The following is a 26,109-nucleotide window of genomic DNA, read 5'->3' as shown; positions in this document are numbered from 1 at the left end:
GTCATGCATTCATTAAAGCATTAATTTAAAAGACATTTTATTATAATGTGGTACTCTCCATCACTGCAGTGTGAATTGTATTTTGCAGAGCCACAGCTTCACTCAGCTCTCTGACGTCCAATGCACAGCCGAGCAGAAATCTGCAGCAGAGTTCCCCTGTGACTCCCATCATGGGATTAGAGAGCTGTTTGGAGTGGCCACATTTGATTTAAAGCCTCTGTCAAACACTCAGAATGCACTGCTAGCATGTGCAAGCAGGGGCGATGTCACATTTCTGCATGAAAAAGCTGCTGAGGGAGAGTGAATTAAATGAGTCAGCCTCTCTCTGTCTGTCTGTTGGCCTATTGCTCAGGGATAATTACTTATGTGAGGACTGCTGCTACTGATGGGGTAAGGATGGGGTAAGGATGCTGTTTTGAAAAGGCTTCATCTAACCATGTAACACTCTTCATGACAAGAAAAAAGAGTTTGATCTTCACCAAAAGCATTATATGATCGAAAAGGTTTGGCAGGTTTAGGAGCCAGGTTAGCTACCTCATAATGACCCTTTTTAATTTATAAAATCATACTGACAATGATCTGAACAGTCTGTCTTTTTAATTGAATGCATGAGAAACCTCATACAAACTGTCTGCTTGTCGTTTCAGTATCTTTTCGCAAACAAAAATCATTTGATGTCTTTCTAAAAGACAATGACGAGAGCAGCGGCAGACTACTTACTGGGCCACCCACACAGCGTGCATGCAGCAGCGTCACTCAGCAGGAGGAAAAGAAAAAAAAACAAAGAAGATCAAGGAATGTAAGCAGAGACGGGATGAAACGCTCGCTTTTTGGGCACACAGGATCAGACAGAATGAAGAATGACAGAGGCATGTCTTGTTTTCCTACTTAAAGAAAGAATAGCTTCCTTTTTATAAAAAAAACAAAAAAAACGAGATAGGCTGACAAACGGACAGCAGCAGTGTGCTTTTCACCAGAGTGAATTGAGTGACAAGAGCTGCTGTTGAAGTATACATTACCTTCTGCAGCACATGTTGGTACATCCTTGCCATTCAGCTCCGGGTAATGATCTGTGGCGGTGGTGTCGGGTAAGAAATAGCAAGCTTATTGTGGATTTTTTCAAGTCCCCATCCTACCTACTCAAACCCCCACAATGTCTATTTCACACGCGTGTGGGCTAACATGCGGACATTTCCAAATATTGCTGTTATATAAGACACCGCAATACATCTACAACATAAATAATATATACCTTATAAGAAAGAATGCACCAAACAAGACTAGAGGTTAAACTCTCTCACCTGTGTGTGTGTGTGTGCGCCGTCATGAGTGAAGGGCCTTCAGTAAAGTATGCATCATATCCTTTAATAAGCTTCTAAGAACCCTTGTCAGTCAACAAAGAATATAAATGAACAGAAGATAAAGCATACCTCCACGATTCTCAAAGTCAATATGCTATTACTGTCATTACTGGTAAATGAATTCAGAGAAAGATGCAGCCAACACTGCCAATCAGCCAGCAGTCTATATAAAACTGTAGCGCAATAAATCAATTGGGTAGACGATGTCATTAAAGTATAGTTATTTTATATCTGTCTCTATTGTTAGCATATTGTATTGTATTGTCTCTGCCTCAGTTACACAAAAACTGAAAAACAGGCCTCTATTTTTCCTCATTATGTCGTTCACTTGGCTCCGTTGAAGCAGTTTAGTGCCAGTAACGTGACGATTCTAGGTTCTCACATGGATTCACACCTTTCACAAAGTGCCATGTGCTGTCCTGAGTATGCAGAGGACGCTTTCCAGTATTTTCATCAGCTCCCCCTCAAGGCTCTTCACATTGTTAAACCTTCCTCCGGCTTAGTCATACCCTGTTATATTCATGGCTGTATGCTATACAGTATAACCAGACACTGCCAGGCAAACCCTAAACTCAGACACGTGCGTTTGTTTTTGTGTGACATCTCGAGGAAAAGAACAAAGGGGGAAGGAACAAGTGTAAGTGGGGAACTTAGCATGTGTGCACAGTGTCTCTGAATATAATTCTGAAATATATAAATCATAAATGAAAATGGCAGGTTGAGTGTTTAAACATTTATTATAAAACAACTGTTTTACTGTGTAAAGTGAAAGAAAACTTAAGCCTCTCAGAGCAGAGTGGCTGTATTATAATATTCAGATTGAGCATTAACCTTAAAGTCTGTGTAAACTAAAAATAAATATGTGTTCTGAATTTGTCAGACCAAAGAATGAAGTGTTATTAAACACCCAGTCAAATCTGAATGATTATAAATATCGACAAGTGGCCTCAGCGTGTCATCGAGCCACCCTTTAGGACCTCCAAAAAAATCCTGAAAACTGGTGAAAAACTGTTTTAACCTATAACTCCACATTTCAGTAATATATAGTTCTAAGTCTTTTCATGTGTTTTCAGCAACTAATAATATATTTTGAAAGAAATCTCAGAATTGTCTTTACACGGTCTTTAAACGATAATAATAACAGCTGCTATCTGCTGTATATATCTCTAATCACTAGGCTCTGTGTGCCCTTTTGTTGGTTTGTGTGCATCATGCTGTTATAGATATATTCTTGACAGTGTCTCTCTTATGGTGCAACAAACATGCATTGCTGTGAGTCCTTGAACTACAAGATAATGGAAGGGATCAATAACATGGTAACTAAGAGTTTGTCTGTGAGGCTGGTATAATGTTTGCTCACCATCTTAGTTTAATATACAAGGCTGATGTGAATGTTCTTCAATTTATGGGTATTTGGACATAAACCATTGTATTTGACAAATATGAAATTTTGAAAGGAAAAGTCAGAGGATCACCAAAGTTATTACAATTTATTCTGAGGAGGGGCAAGAATGGCTAGATCATTTTATATCCTTTTGAACACTTCACTCAAAACAACAACAGGGGTCAAAGTCCAAGGATCCCCAAAATCATAAGAATACATCATTTCTGAACCATGAATATCTGAATCAAATTTGGTGCCGATTCATGGACTAAATGTTGAGATATTAAGAAGAATAAGTGAAGACTTTGACCTGCTGTTGGCGCTAAATGAAAATTCAGGGGATCAAGACAGTCATTAAAGTCAATCCGCTATGCACCATGGATATTTGTACTAAACTTACATCAAATAGCTGTCTTGACATTTCACTAAAAGACAAATATACTTTCACAGTGGTGCTAGTGGGAAAATCAGGGCATCACTAAAGTTATTAGGGTTCATCCTCTGGGTACTATGAATGTCTGAATTTCATTGTAATAGCTGTTTAGATATTTCAGTCTGGACCAAGTGAGCCATGCTAAAACATCATCTTACAAACCAACTTCACTGACCAATCAGCTGTTCCAATGTTAATAATTCAAAGCGTTGGAAAGCAAACATTTGAATAACCACTTTGTTGAGCAAAATCTTGTATTATGGCTTTTTGAAATAGAACAGCTCTTCAGGAATCATCAGATAAGCAATTAACTCCAAAGGTCAAGACAACATTGAGAATTACTATTTGTCTTTGTACTTGGTATCTTTCTCCTCACTGTTTGGCAAACCTGTCTGCCCAGGAAAGGGGGCAATCTTCAGGAAGAAATAGGGGTTACTGGAAACCCGCAAGGCCACCAGGATGGGAGTGGCTGCGTAAAGCAAGTTCGCTAGCAGCACAGTCCAGAAAACATCATCTGGAATACGAAACGGAGCTGTGGTACGAGGGTGGAGGGATGCCCCGATGTGGGCCCACTGGCACTGGAAGGAGACAAGCAAGAGAGAAGTTAGACCGTGTTGTCATAATATTGCATATTATATCAGCACTGATACTTAAACTATTGCCTGTTTTGTTCCATTTTCACGCTGATGGCAGGTCATTTGAAACCTGTTTGTTTCCACAAACTCTCAAGAGCAATAGCTTGGAGGAAATGAGTTACCTCATTCAAAATATACAGAAAGGGATACTAAAAGGGAAAATAAACCATTGCACAGGAGATTCACCGACTTAAGAAGCTGGCTGTTTAGAGAACAAGAAGCTGAGAATCTGCAGTCTTTTATGAACAGTAAAATAATGCTTTAATCAAGTAATTCTTCATGGTTCATGGTCCATTCTTTCTGTCAGATTAGTATAGGGAGAAACCGCCACCAGTTTGTTTATTACAGAAAATATGCTTGAAAGGATAAATGTGGTCCAGGTAATAATTAGCAGGATGAGAGCACACTACTTTAATTGCAGTGACAATGTGTTAGGCCTCTTTATACTGAAGGCAGACTGCTGATGAAAACTTTAATCAATCAGAGGCTGCAATTAGTGCAATGACTTAATGCAACGCAACAAACTGTCAGCGCAATCCACTTCAGAATGCAACGCCTGTATGCCAAATTACGTATTCTGAGTTAGTTTCACTTATTGACTTGTTTGTCCTCGTGGCGTTACCTGGATCACAGCTCCAGCAAAGAACAAGGTCCAGTCTGACATCCATGTGCACCCGGGCTTGAGGAGCCCATAAACAAATGCACCCAGCAGGGGTAGTCCATAGAAGAACAAGTGCAGCATCTATAAAAAACAAATGCAACAAAATCCTTATTTTAAAGTAACATTTTGTACAGTTTAGAGAACAATACCACCGTAAACAAGGACAGTTGTACACATGCATTTGTTATGATTATATTATATTATGCCATCTGTCTTTCAGCCTTTTATTTCACAAAGCTCTCACCAACAAGTAAAAGTCAATCACACATTTACTCTTCAGTGCCCAGTGGCCTCTTTCTCGGTCACTTGCTCCGTTTCTCTTCTTATCTTCTTCAATTGTCCTCTTTGGTCTGTTGGCCTCTGTCATTTTATCAGTTATGTTGGTCCCAGTTACATTCCTCGCATGCCCAGCTCCGTTAGCGCTAACACGACACAAGTTCAGCTCCCTGTCAGCGTTCCCTCATGTCCTAGGACTGAAAACGTCCTCTTCTTCCCAGTGATCCAAAACGCCTGTGGTACAAACACTAACACTCCTCGATGCTCTGAGCTCACAGTTCGGCTGGCCCAGCTAACAAACTGAGCTGATTTTTTGCAGTAGTTTACTTTGCTGTTTATCAGGAAACTTTGTAAATCACAGAGAGTTGATGTGTGTTAAAGTTACATAGCGCAGAAACAGGCTTATAGGACACAGAGTGGGGAATGACAGAGACACCATTCACCTGAATACACATCAGTCTAGCATCAAAATGATTACAGTAGAAAAGTTACAGAATGTTGCTTTATGTGATAACTTGCATCTTGTATGTATCTGATCGGTTGAGTATTTCCTCCACATTCTGAATCTCTTTGATCAGTATCTGACGACATGACAGTAAATACATCCTGTAGTTCCAGAGTTGAGGTGAGTTATTCGTGTATATTATAGTATATACTCCAGAGAATAGAGATTCTGGATACAGAATCCATCACTGTCAGTGTATGTTGTTGTTGGGCCCTGACCAACACTTAATACAGTGCATCCTCATTCTCCTCTGGCCTACGCTGCACTTCACCTACACACACTGAATACAGAAAAGGGCTGCTTTGAATGTGGAAATAGGAACTCCCTCGGAATAATTTTCTCTTCTACTAGTTTGGAATAAAAAACTTTCAGCAAAAGTAAAGTAAAAGTCAACAACTATTTGCAGTAAAATATCAGTAAATATCAACTTTATGTAGTCAGGTTTTTCCCATCATAGTTTTTCTTTGTCGGGTTGTATAAGGCCATGTTTTTCAGCTAATGGTGACTCATCACTGTAACATTCATCAGTCATAATAAATCACAACATTCCCCTCAGAAGTTACGTATGAGCTTTAACAAAATGGATATTCCCAAAATAAAGTCTCAGTATCTCTAAATTCTGCAGCACTGAATATTTTCTTAAACTTTGCACCCTCAGCACAAATTGCTGCTTCCTAACAAGGGTCATTACAGAGACTGTCTTGACCTTCAACTTAAAATATTTGGCTCATGAAAGCCACTTTCCGACTTTATAAACCCATCAAAATTATACCAGTGAACAGTTTCTTTTCATTCTCAGTTTTAAGATTTAGATGAATCCTAATGAGTTCAGCCCAAGGCCTGAAAGCCAATCGTATATGCCCTTCAGTCTTTTGTCCAAATGTCTTTAGTGCTGTCAGGGTTATCTGCCGCATATCGTTCATCATCATCACTGAATAAAGAGGTCAGCCACTGCAGAAACAGTGTAACCCTGTGCAACAAACCGAACATTATTTAATTTCTCCACACTCTCACATACACACCAACACATATTTGCAAAGGCAGCTAACTAAGACATACTTTCACATGCTGCACACACACACACACACACCCTCCTCCCACCCAGTGAGATGCTGATGGGGGGCTTTGGGCGAGGGATTAGCTTATCAAGTTCTCAGTATGCGGTACGTCTGCCTGATCAATGGCTTGCAATTGTGCCTGGACTGCAGCCCCAACAAGGTCTTTGGATAACCTATTGACAAAACTGTGTACACTGAACAAAACACAACAAAACCCGCAGCAGCGAAGGGTCAGCGGGAGAAAATAAAAGGAGCGCGGCCCCTCAACGCCAGTCACAGCAATAATCTGTTATCCATCTTACACAAATGAAAGAGAGAGACAAAGATGCGCTGGCCTCTCAACCCTCGCTCATTGTTGCTGTAATGATGAAAAATGGCTCTGTAATGAACTGCTGGCTAAAAGAGTGGAAGCAATAAGGGCAAGCTTCCAGCACACTCAGAGTGATATTCATGAAAGAAGAGGTCTATTATTTGGCTGGTTATTTAAAGCAGGACGGAGAGAAGCATTCAGGTGCAGACACAGAGGCTGAGTGTGAAGGCAGGCAGAGAAAAAAGCACCCACCATAACTCTGGGGTAGCCCACAGGATCCTTCAGGTAGGGTTCATAGTGCCTCAGGTAGATGGAACAGGCTTCTAGTGGAGAGTCCAGAGCCACCTACAGAGGGTGGACAAAATAACAGCAACAGCATTAATACCGCTCTTGATAATAGTTCATTTGGATAGTCCATCCACAGTTTATTGCATATTTGTATTTAAACAACTTATCAGTTCAACAATAAATATAATAAATGTATTACATTTGGTTAAGTTTAGGCACAAAAACCATTCTATTTAGGTTATATTCATGAATTGTCACATCTTGTATACTCTGTGGTTAATCTGTTAAACATCTGCAGACCAAGCAAAGCAGTTGAAATGTTACAAATACCCTATGAACTACACAAGTTTTACCCCACTCTCATTTCGGTCCAGTAAATATGAAGCGTACAGCCATCAGCCAGTTAGCTCAGCTTAGCACACATACTAGAAACGGGGAAACGACTAGCCTGGCTCTGTCTGTAACAAAATCAACCGTCTTTAAAACTCACTAATTGATTTCCAACATGTCTTTTGTTCACTTTGTTCACGGTTTTGAAAGAAAGAAGGTATAATGTGCTGCTGAGCGTTTCATTTTAATGATAATCTTTTATTTTAATATCAAAAACTGTACAATATACTGAATCTAGCATAGTAATTATAATACAATACGCAATTTACAACACATAAGGTTCCCATGTGGCTCAATTACTGCTTGTTCTTTTGCTAAAGCAAAATAATACATACTAATTAAATCCTCAACAGTCCCTGCAAGATTGCAGGCTACATGACTTTTAAAACTACCATCACAGCCTTGCTCTAAACTTTGGTTGTGGTGTAAACTCACCAAGCCTCTCAGGATGGTGAAGGCCATGGAAGCTAACAGGAGCAGCACCAGGATCAGATCCAAGGGACGCCAGATCAGTTTCATGCACTGGGCCTGCTGGGCCTGTGGAGAGATGTCAACACAATACATAGTATGAAGTTGGCTAGTCAACATCGTGGTTGTCGCACGCTCATTTGAAGCAGACTACACAATGGATTGACTCTCTCGCTCTCCATGTTTTAATTGTCTCTAAATCTGCTGTAACTGATTTTTGGCCACTTGGAAAAGGACTTTGTTAAAGGTCCAGTGTGTAGGATTTAGTGGCACCTAACAGTGAAGTTGCAACCAAATGAATACCTTTAAGTTGTTGAGTTAAGTTGTAGAGCCTCTACAGCTGAAAACTACTCCAATGAGAAAACCAAAACAATGAGCTCAAAGACTTTAAAATGCTCTGTAGAGCCTTTGAAAGCCTCTCTGGGTAATAACACTTTCTGAGTTTGTCACCACAGGCATGTGATCCATTGTTAATATATAAGTACTGATTATAGCGGCTGTAAGTCCAAGACATACTTAGGCTAATTTGACTTTGAATCAAGGTTGCAGTGGGTTAAAGCTAAATTGAGGGCTGGGGACATAACAAGCGCCCACTCAGGATAATTTTGTGCTTGAGAGTCAGCTACTGTGTGTTATACCCTTAAGATCGACTCGGCATGGCATTCTGAACATTGTGGCTCCGCGTGATAACATACTTTGATTTTCCAGATAGAGGTGATTACACCACAATTCCTGCCATCACACTGATACACTAATGGAAATTATAGCAGCTCATAAATATGTATTAATGACTTTACTGGCTGCCCTTTGGCATCTTTCGTGGTCTGCGTCAAATTAAACTGTGCTGTGTTAAATACATACAAACACTACTTCTCTAAACCACTCCAACTTCCTATCAAGGTCTAACCATTGATGCATTAGGCTTACATTGTATCCACCGATTAGTGGTCTGTCCTTGGGCTTAGTGAATAGTGTGGTGGCTCCCCATACAGGAATCAAAAGGAAGAGAAAGTTGAGCCAGAAGGCTGGACGGATCTCTGATCCATATTTACCTGGATGTCATAAAGAAAAAGAAAGAGACTTTTAGCAGTTTTTACTCACCCATACAAGGACACACTGCAAACATCTCAATGTAAACTGATTTAGTTTGAATTGGCTCTCGCATAAAACCTCCACAGGGCACTTTAGTGCATCTATGATAACACAACAGAGAGAACAACATCGTAACACTGATGTATGCAGTTTGAAATGCCAACAACAGATGCTTTAAGTCTGCTTGCTGCTTTGTTCTGTGGGTTGTGACGGCAAGAGAGGCATGGGGCTTGTGTGTATTCTGTTGGCAGGCTGAACTGTGACACTGATGGTACACGGCAGTGCAGATGTTCACTTGATTAAAGCTTGTCATCACGGGACTGGTAGAGGGGGAATAGACGATGAAGCTTACCTGCCACTATCCCGGAAATAAACACGCTCATGTTGGCACACAAAGAGCCAGCCCAGAACAAACCCAGGGTACGGTAGCCTCTCCTGGGGAAGAAACCAAAAAAACAGGGGTGATGATACTATTGTAGAGATAGTACGTGAGACAGAAGAGTGCTGGTCAGCCAACATGGCTCTAAGGCTATAAACTTCTTACACATTTCCCAGCAGTAAAAAAGCTTTATATTGTTTAAAAAGAAGATTTCATTTCCATGATAGCACATGCCCCAAGGCAACACTCGCACTGAACTCTTGAACTTACTGACTGCACTTCATGACTATACACTCCGGAGGACCTTCAATATTCTAAACTTACTGTTTTATTCAGGCCATTGTGTGTATTTTATGTGATAAATGCACCCTGTGAATTTCAGCAGTGGAGAAAATTTAATATGTGAAAATAGAAGGTCTGAAGCCTTTTGTGTGCTGTAGAACATTTTAATCTTCATACTGCGATGTGTTATTGCTACATTCAGACTTGCATAACCTCCCTAAGTAGTTGTTTGCTCAGTTGGATGGGGCACTATAGATCTTTGTGTAGTCGTTTGAGGCGGACATTTTGTGATGGAAAGCGAGATAAATGAGCTTGATGTGACTTTAACTGACTGAACCATCACCCACCTGTCTGTTATCCTGCTGATCATCACCAGGTACATGATAAAGTGCGCTATTCCATCCCAGTAACACATCATGATGGCATACGCTGTTCCCAGATAGGGCTCTCCCTAAAATACAAACAGCAGGTTAAAATAGAGCCTTCTGTGCTCTGATTTGATGCTTGCTGCCTGTTTAATCTTTCAAAAGTGTTTTAAGTCCAGCAACAGATACAGATATTGTTGTCTTGGTACACAAGGTACAACTTGTCATCAGGATTTTAGATGCTGGAATAATTTACATACTGTCTTTTGGTAGAATTCCATAAAGCCGGAGATAATGCCGTCATACTCCAAGGCACTCGTCAGGTCAATGACACAAGTGAAGGAAAATTCAGCAAAAACTGCAAAAGCAAGAAACAGTATAACATAAACAACAAAGCCATTTTGTTTCAGGCGTGTGTATGTATGCGCGTGTGCATATGTAAGAGAAGGTGAGTGGGAGGGAGCTGCCACTATACAACACAACTTTGCATGACTCAAGCTTGATATGTTAAGCAGCTTTGTCGGCTTTTAACAAATGTCACCAAGATTTTGAAAGTTTCATGGTATTACTCTTGCCTACCTACTTTGAAAAATGCATATAAATACAGCGAATTAGCAAAGAATGCCATGTCTCCTAAATGTCTGTCTAACTCCGGCTTTTGAATCCACTTTTATGGAGTTCAAGATATTTTACTTCAACTAAATAGTCATTGATTTATAGGACATCTAAAGTAGTGATGTAAGGTGGAGGCGTGTTTATATTGAGTCTGTATGGTGACAGCATTCTTCTGTCCTCAGAGAGCCCACAAGGCCACAAATTTTAAGTGTGGAGCTGCACAAAAAAGAGTGACGTATAGGCCTTACTCATACTTTTAAGTTCTAACTAACTAAGTTCTTTCTCCTTGCGGGCTCTTTGCAAGAAACATTGAGGGCGAGTGGCCATACACCAGCAAAGTCCCTCTCCATGGCATGATCTTACCCTGTGACAAAGGGTGCCAGGAGGGCAGGTTTGTGCATTGCCATGGCCATTAGTAGACTTTTTTAAAGGTAGAAATCTCACTGGTGAACATTAAATGGACCACAACACACATCCATACCAAAACATTGGCTTGTTGTAGCATGTTGGAGACTTTCAGCAGATGATCATAAGAGATGTTGCTTGGCTCGGACATCGTCAGAGTGCAGTACAGCATGAAATTCAACAGCACAATATAATTGTGGAATATAACAACCAGCACAGGCACACGCAGCATACCTCTGCTGTCTGTGATAAACTGTTAGAGGAGATTATAGTGGATAGCATGCCCATTTGAGTGTTAATGACTGGAAAAATGTTGCCGGTGCTGATTAGTTCATGGCAGACTTAGCGTGTGCAGTAAACAATACGAGGCAATGGACCTTTTCTGCATGGTTACAACTATACACACCAGTAGGGGATATATGAGTGTTTGGGGACATTCAGTATGCACACACTGACTCCACTGATAACTGTTAATGGGCAGTATACATTAGTATTATCAAACACAACTGGCATAAACAGAAAACAGAGAAAAATTAGCATCTACACAATAACGTTGGTGAAAGCACACGTCTGCATTGGTGATTTACAGCTGGAATCGGTTTATAGTGAACAGATGTAAAAGCCATTACAGTGATTTACTGTCTGGAACACAAAAGGTGAATCACTGTGAATCACTGTGTGTGGTGACACAGACATCTTTCAGCACATACCACTGTATCATATTCTTCCTATCTGTTTTTCACACACTCTTTCAACACAGATGCGCATATTGCACGCACAAGCTCCCACACACACACACACACACACACACACACATTTTGTCTCTCCTATGTACCAGTGTCTCTCTAATCCTTAGGACAACCAGGTTTATCTCTGACATCTAACAGGTGAGATAGCAGGGGGATTATAGCTCTCTATCATTGAGAAGATCCTGCCACAGAGTTGCCCTCACTGTTGTGGTTGTTCCGGTTTCTGTCCCACTAGCATAGCCCCTGGCGTCAGCTGCAGGGACGTGTTTGCAGAGAGACCAGTGGGTGGAAATGGAGAACAAATCTGACCAATAGCTATACACATAACAAGGAACATTATAACACTAATTAATGCAGGGAAGCTTAATTATAGGTGTGTGCAAGAAAAGAAATGCACGAGCTGCTGCTGTCACTGAATACAAGCATCCTCATGTCATTCAAATTCAATTAATGATAAAGTATGAATGGACAAGAGGAGAGACTGTGGAGTGATTTTTCTTCCAGGTTTCAAGGACTCCAAGTCACAAAAGAATAGTTAAGGGTTAAGTAAGTACAAGTGCTGTGAAGGTCCTTAGCTTATAAGGGTTAGGGACAGTCATGCCTCAGAAAAGTCTGGATAAGCTCTGCACTGAGCCTGATCAGTCTAAGCAGCTTTCGACATATCAGGTGAAATCACATTCAACACAGTTCATGTTTTTATTTCAACATAGCGGGCGAAAGTTCTGGAAACCCTTTTGTGGACATTTGAATTAGCTCTGGCACGATGTATAGTAGTGGTATTAGTAGTGCTATGTTTAGCAGTGATTAACCTCTGTACGTAGTAAGTGTATTTAGAAATATGTTGCAAGTAAGTTGGGAAATGCACATAGTTGTGTTAATTACCGAAGAATAAGACGTCTTTTGGCGGGTTGCCTCGAGTGATGAGGTAGTAAAACAGAAACACAACCACCAGGACAGCAACTCCAACCTCCAAGATCACATAAGGCCTGTGAAAGAAGAGAAATCCAACTGTTATCTAATAAAATAACAACACATTGTCCGTGTTTTTAACACAATTTCACTGCTGACACTGCACATTTAGACATCTCCCTCTGATTTTCTGCTTCATTCTCTCCACTAATTAGTTTCCCCCATGGAGGTTGTGGCAGTTTTTTTTTTTCCGCAGTGCTAAATTAGTAAATGATGATGAATGGGAAAGTCAGTGAGAATAATAATCACGCAGCACACCACAGTTAGCATGAGGAGAAATAATGCAGAAGTATGAGGAGAAATCCGCGTGATGGATGCACTGCACCCAGAGAGAGCAAAGAAGGCAGTGTTGGTGTGGTACTTTGTGTGTCTGGAGTTTCTTGGTGAGCTGGCAGTGTCACATTGAATTTACCCTCCTGATATCCTGCCACCACATAAGATACAAGCAGTGGGCTCATATTTAGTCTCTGAGCTTTTAAAAATATATTGAGTTTGAAGCTTCACTTGGTCCTGACATAAAAATTCTGATTCAGTGTTGCTGGTATTGATCTGACAAAGTCTCTGGTGCAACATCTTTTCAAAATAAGATTATGCCGCTTTTTCATTGCATTGGAAGGCTTGTTTTGTCAAAGACAATTTTTTAAGAATCTTATAATTATCTTGCTACACTGGTCTAGTTGTCCAATATTTTTCGAGACAATGTTACAGAATGATGTATTAGGCCATATTTTAGACTTTTAGTATATATTACAACAACTTTCCCTTGTTAGACTTCAGATCTGCAATATCCAACCTCTCATAATGCTGTGGTTTTATGCCTACCAATGGCTTAAAAGCACAGCTTTACTAAGGCATAATCAATCATAAGCAGAGGTGTGGGAAGCAGCAAGTTAAGGCCATGTTAGTTCAGCACTGCTCTCCATGTTTACTGGTCAAAGGTACCTCTGCCGTGCACTAGAAAAGATTAATGTGCGTTAGGTATCTCTTAGTAAACAACATTACATCCTAGGAAAACTCACAATGTGTGCTCAGAGAAGAAAAACAAATGCTGCGAGAGCAAAGGGAAGCTCCCTTGCTACCTCTCCAATTCAACGGTACAGGAAGATTTATGCACACAATACTGTTTGTTTGCAGAGTGGGAGAGCACGAGGCATATTGTATGTCAAGAGCAATTTATCAAACTCTTCCGTGCAATCTGTATTGATTGTCAATGTCCACACGCTCAGAAAAAAGCCAGTAGTGATATGTACACAAGAGGGATATAAAAGTCTATTGGAAATGAGAAATATGTTCTTAAAAAAGTTTGAAAGAGGGGTGGAACATGTTTTTTTTTACCATCAGCTCTATTTTCTCAGCCTATAAAGTTTCAGGATGCAGTCATCAACTGTAGACAACACTATAAAGGCAGTATGTCAATGAACACATGAAAGAGATTAGCCTTGGATAAAAAACAGCTTAGAAAAGTTGTTATCATTAACAGATAATCTCCAAAACGTCTGCTTGCCTCACATTGCCTTTTTTTTCTGCTTCCTTTTCATTCTCTTGCCCCACCAAGAAATGTCAGGGTTGATAATTTGTTACACAACTAAAGACAAATTTAGCAAATACACTCGTTTAATCATCTCAGTGTGGTAAAGAATGTAGCTCTAATCTAATACAGACAGAAATATAGTTCAATCTGTGAGTTTTAAGCTTACAGTGTGCTCTAGTGGTGGTAAAGTATACTATCGATGATACAGGAAGGATCACCTGCCCTATTCTGGTAGTTCTGTTGTAATTATACCAGTCTTGATTGTATTAGAATACATTTTTAGAACAGTTAATAATTGTGAGAGTTGTATAATTTTGCTGTGTAAATGATATTACTATTCTATAGCAATAATTTACATAGCCGTTCCCAAAATCAGAAAAGTGTGTACCTGTGTATTAAATAGATGTATGCAGACACTGAGCAATAAGAAATCAGTAAAAGACTTACTCTTGAAACAGAGGGATGGTGTTCATGGCATAGAGAACGCCGAGGGCGGTAAATGAGAATAAAAAGACTAAGGTCTCCATCTCTTCAAAAGCCGTTCAGCCTCCCTCTCTAGAGAATCCACAGCACTGCTAAAAACACAATAAATTTATCAGTTTTAAGTCAATAAAATCTACTCCAGCAATTGCAATAACATTTGATTCAATCAGCAAGACATCAATATATTTATGAGAATTTGACCAAATGAAATACAGTAAGCCTTTTAAATAAAATTGAATGTTGTGAAATTAAATCCCAAATGAGAGATGCAATTTTGTATAGAGTGGAGAAGAAGCAGAGCTGGCTCTTACCGTCTGGCTACCCTTCCTGTGGATTAATCAAAATACAGCCAGCCTGGGGCACCCATGGCCTTTACTGGGAAAATAATGAAGTGGGGACAAAGAAGCTTTTGGGAGGAAAGTTGTGCAATTTGGTTTTGTCAGAGATTTACATAAGTCGTATTAGAGAACAGGCCGACATTCCACTTCAGACAGCGACACACTTTCAAATTATACTGATTCCTGTTCTACAAAGCACTTAATGTTGCGAGTTATGAAATATGTGAACTGCATGCTGTCTGAAGTATATATGACTACTATATTATGAGTACTATACTATCTATATTATCTTTATGGGGATCAAGCACCAAAAGTTTCTTTCTTTCTTTCTTTCTTTCTTTCTTTCTTTCTTTCTTTCCCTAATTCTTTCATCCGGCAAAAGTTCTGACCTTAAATATATAAAACCGCCCATCAATCAAAAGACATTTCAGTAAGTCCAAAAAAAGTCCAACAACCTTTCTTTCTTTCTTTCTTTCTTTCTTTCTTTCTTTCTTTCTTTCTTTCTTTCTTTCTTTCTTTCTTTCTTTCTTTCTTTCTTTCTTTCTCTTATTATTCCATCCACCAAAAAAGTCCAACAAATGCATATGAATCAACCATCCCATAGTTCAAATTTACCACCAGTTTTCTAACAAACCCTTCTCTGCTTCTTCTACAAAAGAAGCCTTTGACGTGGCTTTTGGCTCGTCCTCTGAACTGGGCGTGTATGTACTGTACTATTTACAGTCACTAACTTGCTTAAGAGTCACAATGAACAGCAGCTGAATGGGGAAAGACCGTGAGAGACACGCTGTGAGATCCCTGCAGTTCTGTCATTTATTGCAGACCACTCTAGATGTCATGGCAACACAAACAGGAAGTGGGGAATAATTCTACAGCGCTTTCTTGATCATTCAAATAAATTGCTCAACAGAGGCAAATCCTCAGAGTAACGTCTCTGCTTTATGTGCCTATGCTTAGCCCCTGGAATTATAGCTTGCTACTTATATCCTTCAGTTACATTGCTTAAACACACATGACTTTAAGATCCAGTTCACTTTAAACTAAAAGTGTTTGCTGTATGGTTCCAGTAGGGCGCGCCAAATTCAAACTAAAAGAGCAGAATATGTACCAATGGAAATAAAAGCATTGGAATTATAGTTAGTGTTGAGATATAACATCAAATAAACTTTTAGTTTAGGGGTTGATACAGCACAGGTATCTGCTGTTGTTGTGTTGAATCACCTCTGATACAGTACTAAAGATGAAGAGCAATGTGTGAGCTGACATTTTCCTCCATAATAAACAGCTAATTGGCATTATACAGGTGCAACTAAACAGTTATGCATTCAAACTGCTTTTACATCCCGTATCATCATCCGCCACCTTGCTGACATAAGACAATACAATAATATCAGAAAGGAAAGACAAAGCGGCAAAGCCTGCCAGTCTTTCACTAACAGTACCTTGAATTTGAGCACACACACACGCACACACACACACACACACCGCCCCTTTGCTTCCCACCACCCTCCTTTGTTGGGAAAAGGGGGGACTGTAATACCAGGAAAGCAGTGGCAGTGTGTGTTTGCTGGAAACAACTGGAGCTCTTCCAGCTTTGTCGTTCAATAATGTGAAATAGACAGATGGATGCCAAAATGAGACAGCGACCTGCAGCAGGAAGATGAACATGTGCTTTGTTAAACATCTGAAATGAAATGCAATACAATAACGTCTGCGGGAAATTAGTCCAAGTGATTTGAATGAGTTACAATGCATGACACAGTCATGAAACATATTTGCTTTTTTGCCGTGCAAAGAAAAATGCACTCAAAAAATACAGACAAATTGGACTTATATGCTGTTGCATTCAGATGTGCAATGCGTTGCCTTCTGAGTCATCTCTGATTTTATCCAGTGAGCATTGTGAGCATTTTCTACATTAATTAGTCACTATCTTTGATTATCACTATGGTTAGTAGTAGAGGTGGTAGTAACAGTCATAGCACCAGTAATGGTATTTAAAGTACTGTGGGCTAAATTTAGGCCCATGGTTTCTTAAAGTAAGAGACAAAACAATTGCAAAACCGTGCAAATCCAAGTAATATTATGACAAAGACATGATATATTAGTTAATTAAAATTAAGGTTCTCATTTGTTGTTTTTTACTTAAGTAATCTGGGGGTATTTTGGGGATGTTTAGATATAATTTTCACCATGTCTTCTGATTGAAACATTTATCTTAAATAATTTGCAGCTTCAAAAGAAACTAAATTAAATAGACTTCAACTTAAATAGTCAATTTTATCTTTGTGCTGCAGCCATATGTGCTCCATAAAGAAGTAAAGCATATTAGTAATAGTTAAAGCTTCATGGAGGAACATTTATTTATAGATCTCTTTCCGAGAACGATTTGGTTGAAAAGGCCTGACTCAATTTTCAGATATGATAAAGTTTAATGGTTCAATTAACTTCAAAAGCTTTCATCTGTTATAGGTCATGCAAAAGTACACAGAGCTCTACACTTGAGGAAAAACTGGTTCTTCATAAAAAACAGATAACTCAGATAACTCAGAAATATAAAAACTAATATTTAAAACAAATATTTGAATGTTCTTTGGAGTATATACTGTATATACAAACAGTTTAGCACCTTTTTTTTATGAATCTGAAGTACTAGTACTATGGCTTTAACTAATGGCTGCTATATGCCGGACCTACTGACTAATTTGTGGCTGTGTGTAGAAATGATTGTTGTGCTGTCATTTCTAATTGTAAAAGGTATATTTTTAGCTAGTTTTTAGGAAAAAAACAATTAATAATGTGATGCTGCATGAAAACCTACTTGGCAATAGACCTGATTCTACATAAAACATAGTGTAAACCAACCTAAACCCAGCTTGCATATAATTATTATTTGTAGAAGAGATTAATAAACATTTTTCATCTTACAGTTATCAATATATCATTTTATAAATATGTACCATCAAGTAGTAGATTTTTATTTTGTTAGACAAATAAGGAAAAATTACATTTTATGAGCCACTACAGGACGTCACAAGGACACTTGTTCTGTGACTGTTAATATTTGCATATGCACAGTTGACACATAACTTGCACCGACTCATTCTTGGACCAAGATTGTACAATATACATTGTTTTTGCACAACTTATGTTTATGTGTATATTTTTCTTTGTATATTTTGTATATTTCTAACATAGATAGAACAATATGCTCTTCCTTACCCTCAACTATAATTGTATTTATACTGTGATTATACACTTCAATTTTTGTCTGCCTCATGTCTTTTGGTACATATGGTATGCCTGTGTTGTGTTATGAATATAGTTGTCACAACCTTGTCACTTGTCAGTTGTACAGTGTATAGAACACTCATCCATATTCTATTTGACTATATTTTGTATTTTATAATATTCTTTTTTGCCTATTTTCTTTTATAGTATAGTATTTTACTTTTTTAGCTTATTTCTTTATCACTATATGTTGTGCTTTTACACAGTTAAGGTACTCTTAATGCAGAAGACAGCTGACCTGTTCCTATTGTCCAACACATTTGCATTGCATTGTTGAGCCTGTGTTAACTTGTATATAAAAAATAAACCTGAAACTTGAAACATGGCTGAAACACAAGAATATTTCTTGGGGGGGTTGATAAAGTACTTTATCTTAATCTATCCTCCTATTTGAACAGATACCCTCAGGCAAGCGGTACAGGACATTAAAAACCCACACAAACCGACTAAAAAACAGCTTCTATGCTGAGTGCTCTGTGCTCTGTATATACTGTATGTATGTGGATGTATCCGCTGTTTTTATTTTTTCAAGGTTTTTATCCCTTTTACCTATGTTTTATTGTTTGATACTATGTTTTTATATATCTATCTATCTGCCCCTCTTTGCATTACTTCCTGAACTCTCTGTCATTGTCATTTCTGACTACAATCTGCTGCATGCTGTGACTGTGACTTTCATTCATCTGTTTACAGCCTAATTTAAGTGTACACGGTCCTTTACCCCCATTTGTAGTTCTTTCTCATATATTTCTACGATCACTTTCTATTTTTTTTTATATAGTTTTAGTATAGATGTTTAGCACGGGTTAATGTACTGTGTCGTGTGGCATCATATTAATGTATGTATTATTTTTTAAGTGTTGGTTCAGGTGTTGTCCAAACCACCTCTGAACTATTTAAAGGCCTGGGTTTTATTTTATTTCATGCATTGACATTAAGGCCAATAACTGAGCTGTAAATGGTTAATGTATTGTGTCGTGTGGCATCATATTAATGTATGTATTATTTTTTAAGTGTTAGTTCAGGTGTTGTCCAAACCACCTCTGAACTATTTAAAGGCCTGGGTCTGTTTTTTTTTTTTTTTTTTTCTGCTCGCGATCGTCGCGCGTGCGTGCGGTGCGTGCGGTGCGTGCGCGTGTGACGACAGCGGCGGAAATATATTTTTTCGCTATTCAAAATGGCACCGTCTCAATCAGGAAGTGGAGAAAACAACTAAGAAGAATAAGTTGGATAAAATCCCTCGCTTGTGTTTTACTTTGACGCCGGGTCTTCGCTCAAACGCGGCCGTTTCGCTCCGGGGTTTCGGATTGGGGACAAAGTAACACGTTAACGGTGAGTGCGAGTCGGCGATATTGTGGAAAAGGCGAGCGACACATCGGCAGTTTGAGATGCGTTCAGGAGCCTCTGCTCGACGGGCTACGCCGGCTCTTTAAGCTGGTTGAGTTTAAAAAAATAAAACGTTATCACAGGAGAAACCTTATCGGTAAACTTTGGTGTGAGTGCTCGGAGACGAGACACACACAGAGAGAGTTGCGAGTAGCCACAGCAAAAATAAAAAGACGTTTTATTTATTATTATTGTTGTTGATATGTCGAGATTAGTGCGCCTCGGTTAAGAAAGGCCAACCGCTAACAAAGCTAGCTGGTTACCTAGTAATAAGCTGTTGATATATCGGCAAACCAAGCTCTTAAAAAACTCTTATAAGAAAGAATAACACGCACATTTATGTGTTTGCTATAAGAATGAAAGCAAACCAACAGAGTGGGAGCGTTATGTTGGTTTTATATAAAGGTTTTCTTCAGTTAACTAGGTAGCTACGTTACGTACGTAACCCAAAAGTGTAATGCTAACCGTGCTAGCACTATTAGCTACTCAAAAGTACGTATTGTTTAAGCGGTCTAACGTGGCGAATAACGCTTTATTTCACCGGTCAGTCATTACAGACCGACTTATTGAAGCGAACAAATGAGAAAAAGACGTGTTGGCTTTCGTTAAATGTCTCGTTTGTCGGTCGGGGAGCTAACAGTACCAGGCTAGATAACACTAACGTAGCTTTTCCTTTGTGCTGTGCGGAGACCAGTGTGCCTCTGTACGCTCTTTGCTTCAAAAAGGAAAGCCACATTCACGGCTTACTACGGTGTTCATTGTGTGTTACACTAAATCCACCTTTACGTGTACATGTATATGTGTATTTGAATGCATAAACATTCACACGAGTAAACGAGTAAAAGCTTTTTGAAGCGAGCGCAGCTTTGTGGCACCGTGAGTTAGTTGGACATTTCTTACAAAGCTTGTCCTCGTTTGTGCCCGTGTGCCTTTTCGATTACATCCATAGATGAGATAGAAAAAGTAAAAATCAATCTAATTGCAGGCCTTCTTGGTGATAATAAACTTTTGTCTGATGCGAGTGGTAATGGTAGCCACAACTGTAAACACTGTATGTGTTGTAGCTGGAGGACTAAATGCTTACCAATGAAAACCAGTAGCTATACTGTATTATTCCACTGTAATGTGATTATTACTATTACACAATGAGAGTTAAGGGTCACCGGTGTTTTCTTGAATTTCATAGTTTCTCTATTTTGAGATTTAAAAATATATATATGCTCTAATAATGTCATGCTGGCATATCTTTGGATGACTCAGAAAATTGGAGGTGTGACTAAAGGGGAAAAAAAACTGCAAAGCTACTTTTTCTGTTCTTTCCTGCAGTTTTTCCTCAGTTTCCAGTGCGTCTTGATACCTGCAGCCAAAGCTAGTCAGGCCTCACCAAGCCGTGACATACTAGGTTGTGACGGTGACTGTCGATGGATACTATTCAGTGGATGACTCTGTCTTTTTTTTTTTTTTTTTACTCAGATGACCTTAACCCCCAATGACGTGGTCAATGGCCTTAGTGTTATTTGCTGTCCAGTCGCTCCTGCAGCCAGGCCTCTCTCTACCATCCAGCTATAAGCTTTAATAGCAGCAGTCGGGGTGTTTAAACTGATTATCAATCAGTAATACAGGCTAAAAAAAACACAGCTCACCGCTCCTTGACTTGTTTTTTTTGCTTTAAGTTTGTGCTTTTCCAAGTTCCCACTGTGTCAGACAGTTGATGGCTGCAGGGACTCTTGAGGGTCACACCGGATCTGTCGATACTCTGCTTAGAGCCTACAGGAACTGTAAAGATGATACACAGAGGGGGGGTGTTCACAAAGCCGGATTAGCAAGTTGTTCAGAAACTTTAAAACTCTTGAGGCATACCATAACATGCCACTTAAAGTTTTGTTTAATGCATGTTGATAATTATCAGCAGGGAATAACATAATATATATATATATTTTAATTTTGAGCTCAAGCAGCTGTGATCCATGGCTCATGCCCTCTGCTCTCCATGGCTTGGCCTCCCTCTCCCTTCGTCTTCGCTAGACCCTTTTTTTTTTTCCTTTTCCCTCCCCTCCCCAATTGGTGCCAGTGATAAATCTCATTTATGGCCCATGAGCTGATTAGAGTGAGAGTGAAAAACGTGAAGTGGAGGAGGGGAATTGGGACTAGGTAATACGTTTGATTCAGTTTCTGCTTTCCCGGAATCTGGCCTTCATTAGATAATAGTTCATGTATTAAACATAACATGGATGTTTGGTCAGAGGAGAGAGAAACAACAAGTGACAGTTGTTGGTAATATGTGGCCACAGTGGGCGCTTCTTCACTGTGACAAGAAACAAACAGGGCCTTTACGATGGGCTGCTTGAGTATCCCATGTTCCAACTAGTATCCAGACCTGGAGGCTATGTGGATTTCTCCCAAGCCACATAAGATCTCTGTAAGAGATGAGTGAAATGCAGGAGAGCATGCCACACTCTGGAATTCCTCACTGCTTTGCCTTTTTGCCGTTTTCTGTGGAAAAAGTGTGTCAACATCCTTCTTAGAAAAGCAAACAATGATTTCCAAACTGCACTCATCCAGGAAAGGAAATATGACACAGATATCCGTGTCCATTTCGATGGATGCATGAATACCTAGTGTGTCGTTGTTTCAGTTATCAGCTTGAATTCATAATCAGCCCCATAAACAAGGAAAGAAAACAAAAAACAAACACAGACTGTCAAATGTTTGGGGACAACTCTGATCTCAGGGTTTTTAGGTTTCAGTGTCGGTGAGCCAAATTGGGCAATACACGCAGTCAAACAAACCACATAATGATGTCTTATTTTTTGGCCAAAGTTTTAATCAAGTTATTATAATTACATTTCCGCTCTGCGTCTGTGTGATTGCCATACCAGAGAGGTCCAGATCTGTAGTAAACAAATGCCACGCATCGGTTTTCATGATTCATGAAGCGTTAATCCCAAACGCATCTTTTTACTGAATATTGGCCAATAACCATTGACGTCCAAGCGATCCTGGCATCCCCTGTAGGTTCAGTTTAGTTTAACACGAAATCCAACTGCATAATGTTTGTGCCAAATTTATAAATAACTGAGATGCATGCACATTTCTCCGTTTGGACCATTGTCATTTCTAAATGTTGTTTTACAAACATGTCACAGGACATGCCTAAGGCAATTTTAATGGGTTGTCAATACAGAATGAGTAAATATTTCCCATCGTGTTTTCTAAAGGACCGCTAATAAGTTGATCCCAGGATATTTATCTTCAACGTGTCCGTTGGGAAGAGAAAACATCCTGTTTGTCATAAAAAAGGACAAAAATCAGTCAGTCCGCTGTTGGTCAGCCGTCGCTTCTCCCAGCCAGTTCTGTCCCAGATCTCGACGTGCTGCGCCCTGCCTTATATATATTTGCCCTGTCGGCAGCTGGGTTTATTTATGTACACTAACTTACCTTTGTCCTTTTTAAAAGAATGGTTCAATTAATCTCACCTGCCATGATCAAATTGGATTTATGTGTGTGTGTGTGTTTGTTTTTTCTCTCTCAAGTGAGGCAACAGTTAGTTTTTTCCTCGTCTCCAACCCATCCTTCATCCTTAGTGAGGCAGCGTTAGAGGTGGGATTGGTGAGAAGATTAAATGGATTTGAGCCAGAAGAGAATGGATGCTGGCATGCATTACCACACTTCTTTTTACCGGAGAAGCATAATGCAGTACTACACAGGAATTTAGATTTCTTATTAACAAGATATTGTTTGCTTGCATGGCCACTCATACAGAGATTGTACATGAATTGATATTTGAGAGCTTAGAAGTGTCAGCTGATTTCTTTACATCAACACGTATTAAATAGATATATTTTAATGATCTGTAACCAAAATACGCTTTAAAGATGAAAATACTGGTTTATTTCTGAGTATATCTTTGGCAGTTCCTTTAACTTATCAGCAGACATTACATAAATGTGAAATGACCTAATTTATTTTGAGAACACACACACACACATGTAACCACCAAGTACTGTGTAGTGGAAACATTTTTCCATATTCACACATGATGTGATTGTAAAATTTAAGATATTTCTAGCATCGGGGCTAACGGCTTTATTTCATGGGAACAGTGAGGGCTATTTAATCACTAATTCAGTTGCATTTGTCGCCAAACAATCAAACACACTTTGCATTTGTTTGTGGACTCATCAACTCTGGTCTAAGTGTACAAGTTGAATTTTTGTTAGTTTTGTTCAAATTTGTTTTTACAAGGGCTTCTGGCAAATTAAAATGGACAAGAAGCACCTCTCAGCGATATCAACCCTTTAGCGGGAGGTCGCTAGAATACTCTCAGCTCTGTCTTCACCACATGTAGCGTCAACAGAGTAGTATCACAGCTGAGCAGATGGTGGTACAGAGTTAGGAGTGTCTTCATTAAAGTCAGAATTGTTAGAATGCCGTGTTACCGGTCTTACCGGTCTTGATATAAGACTGGTTTGCACATCTTTTACATTGACATTTGACTGCTGTAGACATGACTGCTGTATAAATGATATTTGAGGTCTCCTTAGAGTAAAAAAACATAAAAAAACAGTTTTATGTAAGACAATATTTTCATGGACCGACCTTCAAGGTGTGACGAAATAAAATGATGCGACCAGCATTAAAAACTAAAATAAAGTGCATAAAAAATACAACCCACCATTATGCTGAATTAGTGTGAGGCCTGAACTTGTTTCTCTGCAACGAGCTGGTTCCATCGAGGGTAATGGGAGACAATGTTGTTTGAATTTCAGACAACACCTTTTTAATTTTTGGGGGGTACCGCATCACATGACGATCACAGCACGCGCGTTTTGACATGTCTCGACTTGTGTCGAGGCACAGACGAATAGATGGATGGTCATTTTTCCATCTTTCAGGCTCTGATAATCAATGAAATATTTTGAATCAATCTTTCTTGAGTAGTTGAAGTGTCAGGCGGGTGCATTTTTAATAGCAAATGTCACATTAGCTTAAATTTAGTTGTCATTTGCCCCCATCCATGATGGCCAGCATGCATTCTTTCACTGTTTCGGTGTCTGCAAATGGCTTTTTCTTCTTCTTCTTTAACTACCGCAGTGCACTCATTGTAAATCAAGCATATTGGTTTAGTGTGTGGATGGCGGTAATGTGAAAATAAACAAGTATTTGCTACCCCAGGCAGGGTTACACTGATGGTTTTTATCATCACTTTTACATTTCAGTTGACAGAGACGTATTTTCAGGAGAGTACTTCCCCACGTGTGACTGTCAATAGCAAGAGCTTTTGAAAATCTATCGAGCGTGTTTGGAACCCACGCGATAATTTGTTAAAGATATGATACCCGGTACATCAGTGTACATCGTGCCTGATTGGTACTGAGCATGTGCAACTCTCAACAGAAGCATAATGACTCCCTCGTTAGCTACTTCCATCCACTTTTAACGTAGTTTACTTACCGCTCTGAGGTTGCCTCTGGGCTGCCAGGTTGAATATGCCGGGTCTACAGTACCATGATTTACACACTCTTTTTAAAAGTGCAACCCCAGGGGACATTTTGTTAGGAGATGTCACATTACCCTGACAAAGTTATCTGCCACAGCATGGGAACAGTGTGTTCACTTAGAAGGGGTTATTGTGCATAGTCGAAAATGTCATGCGTGTTTGATGCCATTAAATATCCGAGACGAGCTCCAAAGCAGAGGTCGTGTTAGACATTCTTGCGGCCTGTCATTTTGACTATTTTTGCCCAACATCGCATTTCTTTTCATTTAAAGCATTTTCAGTTTCAAACTCTGCTTAAGTACAATAACATTTAATTTAAAGAATTCACAGATTATACATTTCTGAGAGTCTGGAGAGGGAAGATGAACAGAGACCCCCGACCTTAACACCATATGAAGCAGATGAATGATTTCTACCTCACTGCTCCCTCTGTAACATTAGCTGCTGCTGGCTGATAAATGTTATCAGTACTACTTGCTTGTCCTTCACCCTCCACTACATCAATCCCTCTTTTTTTCACCTCTTTTATCAGCAGCATCACAGTTGTTGGGATTTCTAAAGAAACTCTGAACACAGCTGCCGTGACATCTGTGATCTGTCATCTAGTGGGCAAAGTTCTTTCACTGTTTTTTACTTATTTATTTACACTAATTATGTTTCGGGCCCGGTTTGTTTTCATCTTCCACCTAATCTCTTTTACATAATTTCCAATCCAATAATAGATCCTGCCAGTCTGAGTCTTAATTTTCTGCATGGTTTACTGGCCTGCAGTGGTATTATTGTTCCAACGGTACAATTGCGGCCTAAATCGATAGCAGACAGATGAACTGTACTGAACTGGAGATAGCATAGCAAAGTGGCACAGACAGGCAGACAGAAAGAGAGAGAGAGAGAGAGACAGGGTTTCTGACGCTGAGCATGTGGTGCAATATTCTCACGCCTGCCAGAGAAGTGA

The 26,109-nt window shown here is 39.4% G+C and overlaps 2 protein-coding genes across 3 annotated transcripts in view; one reads left to right on the top strand and one right to left on the bottom strand.

Annotated features, from left to right (window-relative positions):
• Positions 1-2,869: 2,869 nt before the first annotated feature.
• On the bottom strand, positions 2,870-15,262 carry tm6sf2b (transmembrane 6 superfamily member 2b). Its single transcript, XM_027290472.1, has 11 exons — positions 14,951-15,262; positions 14,604-14,731; positions 12,539-12,642; positions 10,148-10,245; positions 9,870-9,973; positions 9,214-9,296; positions 8,697-8,821; positions 7,737-7,838; positions 6,876-6,968; positions 4,436-4,555; positions 2,870-3,756 (listed from the first exon to the last, which is right to left on the bottom strand). The coding sequence occupies exons 2-11, from the start codon at positions 14,681-14,683 to the stop codon at positions 3,520-3,522; spliced, it is 1,146 nt and encodes a 381-aa protein (XP_027146273.1). The 5' UTR covers positions 14,684-14,731; positions 14,951-15,262; the 3' UTR covers positions 2,870-3,519.
• A 4,155-nt stretch (positions 15,263-19,417) lies between these two features.
• The window catches only part of sbno2b (strawberry notch homolog 2b), a 57,095-nt gene continuing 50,403 nt past the window's right edge, over positions 19,418-26,109 (top strand). Inside the window, exon 1 of one of the 2 annotated variants that reach the window (XM_010745311.3) lies at positions 19,418-19,600. The gene's annotated coding sequence lies outside the window, so the exon portion shown is untranslated. The remainder of the gene's footprint in view (positions 19,601-26,109) is intronic. The other variant, XM_010745312.3, reaches the window with a different exon arrangement.

This window comes from Larimichthys crocea, chromosome XVII (assembly GCF_000972845.2).
Source record: "Larimichthys crocea isolate SSNF chromosome XVII, L_crocea_2.0, whole genome shotgun sequence".
NCBI lineage: Eukaryota > Metazoa > Chordata > Actinopteri > Sciaenidae > Larimichthys > Larimichthys crocea.
Note: the sequence above shows the minus strand (reverse complement) of the source record. Positions and strands in the feature narration are given on the sequence as shown.